Source organism: Trifolium pratense, linkage group LG3 (assembly GCF_020283565.1).
Source record: "Trifolium pratense cultivar HEN17-A07 linkage group LG3, ARS_RC_1.1, whole genome shotgun sequence".
NCBI lineage: Eukaryota > Viridiplantae > Streptophyta > Magnoliopsida > Fabales > Fabaceae > Trifolium > Trifolium pratense.
Window position 1 is genome coordinate 2,235,219 of NC_060061.1, and position 8,343 is coordinate 2,243,561.

General features: G+C 31.5%; 2 protein-coding genes across 2 annotated transcripts; both read right to left on the reverse strand.

The window, feature by feature from the left end:
• Positions 1 to 799: 799 nt before the first annotated feature.
• On the reverse strand, positions 800 to 3,744 carry LOC123918836 (GDSL esterase/lipase At1g71691-like). The gene is made up of 5 exons (XM_045970993.1): positions 3,501 to 3,744; positions 2,968 to 3,092; positions 2,634 to 2,879; positions 1,074 to 1,326; positions 800 to 987 (listed from the first exon to the last, which is right to left on the reverse strand). Exons 1-5 carry the CDS (start codon positions 3,742 to 3,744, stop codon positions 800 to 802), a joined length of 1,056 nt encoding a protein of 351 aa, XP_045826949.1.
• A 2,697-nt stretch (positions 3,745 to 6,441) lies between these two features.
• Positions 6,442 to 7,107, reverse strand: LOC123917128 (dirigent protein 21-like). Its single transcript, XM_045968764.1, has one exon. It carries the CDS (start codon positions 7,096 to 7,098, stop codon positions 6,607 to 6,609), a length of 492 nt encoding a protein of 163 aa, XP_045824720.1. The 5' UTR covers positions 7,099 to 7,107; the 3' UTR covers positions 6,442 to 6,606.
• Between the last annotated feature and the right edge of the window lie 1,236 nt (positions 7,108 to 8,343).

Sequence of the window (8,343 nt, forward strand, 5' to 3'; positions counted from 1 at the left end):
AGGTCCCTTAAAGAAAAAAAATCTGAATAGGTCCCTTAAAAACATCTTCGTTAATCAGTTTGGTCCTTTCCGTCCATTTTTTCGAGGATCAAACTGATTAACGGAAATGTCTTTAAGGGACCAAACTGATTAACGGAGATGTCTTTAAGGACCTATTCGGACCTTTTTTTTTTCTTTAAGTGATCTATTCAGTCCTTTTTTTTCTTTAAGAGGCCAATGTGAAACCAAAAATGTCTTTTAAGGGATCATTTTACTAATTAAGCCTTAAAGATATTACTCTCTCCGTCCCATTTTATAAGACTTCATTCGACTAAATGCACTATTCATATGTCTTGTTTTGACTGTATTTTTCTACAAGTATATAACTGTAAATATTATCATATAAGATCTTGTTTGATTTGTTTCGACGAGTATTTTCAAAATATCAAATTTCTATAATTTTTACTAATGCACAATTAAAAATATTCGTAATCAAGGTTATGCATTGGTGTACGTGCAGTGGTCAAATAGTTCTTATATTTTGGGACGGAGGGAGTAATAATTAAGTCATGTATTGACAAACGTAAAGTAGTCAACTCTGATATTTATTTTGTGATCGAGAGATTATGCGTTTTGAAAATTTTGTTATTTTTGGGAAGTTGAACCGTACCTAATTGTAAATTTTAAATAGTTGGAAAATTTTAAATTTTTCCTAATACTTAATAAAAATAAATTACTTGATATACATTAAAAGAATATTTTAGTTATTTCACAATTTTTGGGAGTGAAATGTACATTTGAGGGTGACAAGTTAATTCTTCTAATGTGTATGAGCTAATTGCTCAATATTGAGAGGAAAGCACAAATGTGTTCCACTAAAACACTTATTTGCATATATTTCACTTGTGGCTTCAGTGCTGTGGGCAGAATCATAAAAATAGTATTGCCTACGATTTTCACAAGGTTTTCCTCCTTCTCCAACACATGAGTCCCAAGTATTAGTGAATCCTAAAAATTAGAAACAAAGTGTTACTATTACTAAACAAAAATAATGAAAGAAAAGTCATATCACAGAAAATTAATAATTGACTAACCAAATTTTTCAGGGGAATTTCTTATTTCCTTGAAAAATTCGAAAGTGTCCATAATAGTGAATAGTGAACCTGAGAGTTGAGATTTTAACACTTGAATCTTCATTGGGAGTTTATTTGTGAAGGGTTTAACCTTTTGATTCACATCTTCATTGCAATCTTGAAAATTTGGTTTTCTTATAATAAAACCTGGAATACACCCAATTGGACCAACGCCAATGACAACAAATTTTCGTCCACCCAGTTCATAAATTTTCTGGAGGATAAAGTTTATTAAAAAGAGTCAATTTTAGAGAATTGTTGCATTAACGATGAAAAATTATAAAATCAAACTATGAAATCTCGAGAAATTTCGTCCCACCCACAACAAAACTAACAATATTAATTATTAATATTGACTATTTTTTTAATTTTTTTTGAGGAATTTCGTCTATAAATATTAGAGACATTAAAAATTAAAGATGGACCATACATGTAGCTTTAATATAATTTACAAATATACATGCCATATTTGTAAGGCTAAATTACGGTTCTAGTCCTCCATGTTTTCTAATGGTGCGATTTTAGTCCCCTAATTTCAAATGAGCGATTTTGGTCCTCAGTTTCATAATTGTGCGGTTTTGAGGCTAAATTGCAGTTTTGGTCCCTCACGTTTTCTAATTGTGCGATTTTGGCCCCCCTAGTTTCAAACGAGCGATTTTGGTCCTCCTAGTTCCAAACGAGCAATTTTGGTCCCCCACATTTGCCCCATTTTGCATTTCTTGGTCCTTGTTGACTATTTTGACCAAAAAAATTGTCGACATTGATTTTTTTTGACACATGCGTTAATTATATTTGACAACTTATAATTTTTTTTAAATATGTTTTCTTTAAAAAAAAAAAAACAAGGAAGGGTCGCCTGAGTCTGTTGAAACTACCCGCGGCCTGCATACAATGTTCCTTGCCATGCCAGATGCAGGAGCTATTTTCATTAAATTGGCAGATCGATTACATAATATGATGACGCTATATGTATTGTCGGTTGCCAAGCAGCAGAGGTTTGCAAAGGAGACTTTGAAGATTTTTGTATATTTGGTCAATCGCTTAGGAATATCTAATTGAAGAAACAATTAGAAAACTTATGTTTTAAGCATTTCAACCCAGTGCACAAGGAGCTTTCGTCGAAGCTTCTGCAATTGAGAGATTAGAGCAAAGATGATGACATTTTTTAAAAAACTCACATGACCTATTCTTGGTTTTATTTTTCAAAAAAAAAAAAAAACAATAAAAAAGAAATTATAGGTTGTCCAATATAATTTAAACATGTGTCAAAAAATTCGTCAACAGTTTTTTTTTGTCAAAATGGTTAACAGAGACCAAAAGGGGGCAAATGTGGGGGACTAAAATCGCTCTTTGAAACTAGGGGGACCAAAATCGCACAATTATGAAACATGGGGGACCAAAATCGCTCGTTTAAAACTAGGGGGACCAAAATCACACAATTAGGAAATGTGGGGACTAAAACTGCAATTTAGCTTTTTTTTAATGTTAAGTCATCACTCATCAAGGATATTAAAAATGTACCTTTATACTTGAACTCAATTGGTCGAGAAGGTAATCTGCAAATTCTTCAGGATTTCCCGATTTGTTGGTTATAATTTCTTGTTTCAAATAATTGAGCATATAATCATTTGCTCCGATTGATAAAAGGAATATAGATTTTGATAAATAATGCCTCAATTTTGTTTTGCTTCGAAAATTTCTTGGAAGATCATTCACCACAGTTGAGGTAAAATATTCAATTTGTTGGTCCAATGACAAGCATTCTCCCTTTGACATAAAAAATAATATGGTTAGTAATAGTGACCAATAATTTTCAATTGAATAATATAATGGTGCATAAAAATTTCTCTCTTACATTTCTTGTTGAATTCAAGATGCCACATGATCCTGATGCATAGTTGATACCTGAGGCTATTTGATATCTCTCAGTTGTTGAGACACCCAAGTATGGAGGTGGCATTGGTAATCCCAACTTAATTGCTACAAAAGAAAAAGAAAAAAAAATTGGCCTAGCAAGTCAAGAAAAATGATTAAAAGATAAATTTTTCTTATAAATTGATATTGGGCCTAACTCATCCTTACAAAACCGGCTTGTATGATGAGGATTGCCTCTAGTATATAAACACTTAGTCAGGTCATCTCTCAACCGATGTGAGACTCTTAACACACCCTCGGACGCGAGGTAAATTATTTTCATTTGAATGGAAACATTTACTGTTTTGTCTCGATTGATCAATTCATACAAAAAAATGAGGGTAAAAATATTTCTAGGAGTACAAAGTGAATTTTATACCTTGTCAAAGGTTTTTCGTTAAGAAGTTGTTTTCCTTTTTAATAATGTTGTGTTAGGATAAACAAGATTAAATGGTGAACAAAACTTAAACTTACCAATAATGTCCGCAAAGGTTTTGCCATTGCTAAACCTTCCTGTAGAAACATTATTGAAATCTATGCCATAAGGGAATGTATTAACCTTAGCATTTGTATTTAAATTATTGTTATTTCCAGCATCTACGGTTGAATCACCAAAAACATACAAAGCTGGTACAAGACTTTTTGTACAATAGGAATTGGCTAAAAAAACTTGGAGGCTTATAATGTTTATAACCCAAAAAACATTAAAGATAGACATTTTTTTTGTTGCACAAGATATGAAAATGGTGAATGATTTAAAGTTCTTATAATGATTATTTTAATACACCAAATCTTTAAATTTTAGAATGTTTGTTTTATGTTGACCTGTTGCTAAGTAATTTAAACAACTTTTATTACAAAATTGATGATAAATAATTTTATTCTTAACTATTGTCAAAAAAAAAAAAAAAATTATTCTTAACTTGTAACATTATTTAAAACAGATACAGCTCAAACTAAAAATTCCAAACATTATTTAACAACTTGCATATATCTCCCAAATTAATTATGCTTTACTATCCAAACAAATTTTCTATTATTAGAATCCTTGTCATCTTATAAAATAAAAGTGGGTTGTTCTCATAAAATAAAAAATAATAGTGCGATGTGTGATTTTTAGTGTAAATAATAAATTAAACACATATGAGGAGATATAACTTAGGAAGCACCGACACCTCTATGTTTAGGTGTGTCGCGGTGTCCGACACGTGTCGGTGTCCGACACTTGTATGACACTCGTCAGACACGTGTCGGATAGCTCATATCGGTGTCGGAAAAAATTCAAATTTTTCTTTAGTTTTACACTCCTTTGATCGGTGTCCTACACCTGTAGGCTGTAAGACACTCATATGACACATATCAGACATATCTACAAGAGTTAAAGATGTGTAGAAACAATAATATTGATCAATGAGGGATTGAAAACATTACATTTAAATTACGATATTTTTAGTTTTTTCGATCGTAGATGGATAGATAAAGGTAAAATATTATCATATCTTGTTTTAAAACTTTTTTTTTAAAATAACTTGCTCAAATTAAATTTACATGTATATATTTTGATTTTCAATTATATGGTTTCATAAATATGTAGCGGTGTCGGTGTCCTATATATTTTATATTAGCAGTGTCATGGTATCCGTGTCTGTGTCCGTATCGTGTCGCGGTGTCCGTGCTTCATAGGATATAACTAATTATATTTGCTTCCTTAAAAAAAACTAATTATATTTGCTTTGGAATATTATTAAATCTAAAAACATCTGTTAAAAAGACAAACATTAACAAAAAGAGAAATAGAAAACAAAAATCGTAAATAATAAACACAATCTTATGTTACGCAGTTTAATAATGTATACCTATATTTGTTGTACCAAGTGGGTGAGGTTGAGACTCGATGAGACAAATTTCGCTAAGATCATATTTTGATTGGTCACTTGAGCGACTCAAACATCATGTATAATTCTATAAATTGAGAAAAAAATTAATCACTCACTCATACAATGTTTCATTCAAACTATTTTTTTGGGGAGAATGAAGAGTTCGCAATTTAACTTGCAAACTGTGTTTCATTCAAAAAAATTCATTAGAGCCAAGGGAAGGGTGATGAGGACAGAAACTTTAATTTTTATATGGTTCTTTACATAGATAGCAAACTGTTTTTTTTTTATCTTCCCATTTTTGTTATTTTACACACTCGCTACTTTTGCGAGGAGATAAAATTGAAAGCTCAAGGGGTGCTTGAGAAGGTCCGGAGAGCTAAAAGAAATAATTTTTAAAGAGTTCTTGTGAAGTAGGCAGTGGCGGCTTGCACACACGTGCAAGGTGTGCGACGGTATCGGGCCTCAAAATTTTGAGGGTCTCGGCTCAAAATTTTGAGGTCCTATAATATTACTTATATATTATTTATACCTATAAAATATCAGATGTATATTAATAGATTAATTTTTAGGCCATAAACTAATAGTTATATATTGTTAATGTTCATATAATATCATATGAGTAATTAGTTATCTATACTCGTAAATATAGTGTTAGTCCATTTTAATCTTTCCATAAAATTTAAGCTTAGATTATGAGGTTCTTTTTGATGTTATATACAAAAATAATTATTTTGTATTTCTTATCACATTTGATTTGATTTGATGCAATTAGTTTAATATTGATAATCTATATGTTTACACGAATAAAAATATTTTTTATATTATACGCAATTTAAATCGACAGTTTTTTTTATAAAAAAAAAATTATATTAAGGGGCCACTTTTATATTTTGCACAGGACCTCCTAAAACTCGGAGACGCCCCTGGAAGTAGGCTTTGTCTAACTTTTGTTTTTGGTATGTGCTGATATATTTTTGAGATTTTCTTTTGTCGTCCTACCTACTTCTTGCACGCCCTATTCATTTCTGTTTTTACTCTCACACTACTTAAGTAGCGGACGTTATAAATTTTTTCTGGTAGGGTGTCTTTGGAGGTATCCGCTACCTAAGTAGGAGACATGAATCTTTTGGTAAATTCGTAGGGCGCGCAAGAAATAAATAAGATGAAAAAAAAATTCTCATATTTTTTGTTGAAATAAGGTGGGCTGAAATATGCATAAGGATGACGCCCGAGGGAGCTACTTACAAGGAGCTATTAGAGCGGAATCCACTTTTTAGAGAATGAGTTGAAACAATAACAAGAATATTTCCTGTAGAGGACCAAAATGAAATATATATATATATATATATATATAAACAAAACAAGTGATTTCCTCAGCATGAGGTGTGCCAATAAAGACCACAAAAGTTTACAAGAGTATCAATGAAATAGAGTCAAACAAAATCCATACATAACAATGGATTCGACCATCAACAATGAAAATTTGATACTATAAAGTGGCATTTTTCGACTTCAACCACTAATATGTAAACAATTTGACCTTGTCCATAACATGAATGTTAAAACATACAAAATAGTCGGAACATTGCATTATATATGTAGATGTCGAAGATCGAAACCTGGACACCTCACTTATCCACCTCAATGGTGAAATTTATAGTCATTATGATACTTGACAAAAAAAAAATACAAGATAGTATTTAGAAATGGTAAATGCTAACATTGAATTCCTCAATAGCATTTCCAGATGCATGATCATACCAAACAGTCTTTGCCAAAGCATAACCCCTTGCAAACCTAAAGGCACCAGTACCTCCAACAATTGGCATTTCTCTAACTTCATCCACAATAACATTTCTTCCAAGCATAGTAATTGTGCTCCCTTTGTAGCTACCCTCAATAAAAACAAAATTAATATCCATCTTCAAAGCAAAATCACCTTGTTGAGAAGCCAATGCATAGGTTCCTTGAGCTCTTCCAATAACCTTTGAACTTAAATCTTGTTCTTCAGTTAAAGGGCTATCTATAATAAAAGTTTCTCCAAAAGTAGCATGAGAATTGCTAGGTGGATTGATAATTTTTAGTGTAGTTGGATTTTCACTATTTCGGATGTCATGGAAATAAAAGTGTAGTTGGGTGAAATTATGTGGTTTCTCTAAGGGTAGCATTATTTTGGATTCTTCTAAGGACATTTCTTCCTTGGATATGATTGAATGTGGAAGACTAAAATTGAAACTGCCAATTTATAGAAATTTTAGATTTTTTTTTTTGACAACAGAAATTTTAGATGTTAAACAAATATTTTTATATGTTATGGATTTAGTATGTGTGAATTTTAAAACGATGATTAAAAAAGAAAGAAAGAAGTCTCCATGAGCATAACTCAATTTGCAGAGACATTGCATGTTATTGCAGAGATCAGTGTTCGAACCACGGTACTCCTACTTATTTATTTTAAAAAGTGAAATTCTAACCACTAGACTATTTGACAAAAAAAATATCAACGCTAATGTAGAAAATAATATATAGTTTGCTTTTTTCTTTGAGGTGTTAGGTGGGTTTTATTAATCTTCTAGAAAATAATAACAATAAAATAACTAAGCAAAGGATACTGATGTGATGAAGGCTATATATATTTTAGACTTTTATTGCAAACTTTACCGAACAAAAGTAGACATGTGATGCAAAAAAAGGCAAGAAACTTGCACTGAGGGGAGTGAACACCTAGGGAAAAGACGATGTGTTTTGAAAGGCATGCTCCTCACTGCACGAATGGTGAATTCAAGTTCAAGCTTCGATCATCGTGCAATACTACTACTTACCATTAATTTTGTTCATCTTTTTTTTAAAATATCAAAATAATCTCCATCTCATTCCACTCCACTCTATTACATTGCACCATAAAAACCTCCAAGGACGAACCTTTGTTACTTTGGCGTGTAAAATGTTAGCAAATATAGGATGTGTTTTGAAACTTTGTTAATTAATGACAAACCATAAAATTGTGGAATACCCTTAAGATTGAGTATCATAATGACGACAAGGATAAAGGAAATTGGAGCATCAATGACACTACTAAATATTTGACATTCATCGGCTCAATGGCTTATCAGAGTCCTAAGATCTATGACGCTTTCTTTACAACTTTTTGAACAAGCGTTTTCTTTACAACTCCCGTCCAGATCACAATATCCATTAGTCTGCATCGGAGAACTTGGACAAAAGACGTATTTGGAATACAATGGAGGCTATAGAGACATATTCGGAGAACTTCGACTGATTAAATAAAACTTCGCATAAACCATCTACAAAAAAAACTTCGCATAAACCATCTACAAAAAAAAAAAAAAAAACTAGGTATAAACTATAAACCGGACCGCGATTGCATGACTTTTGTGCGCGAAAGACAGAGTGCTTTGGGCAATTTATATCCGTTT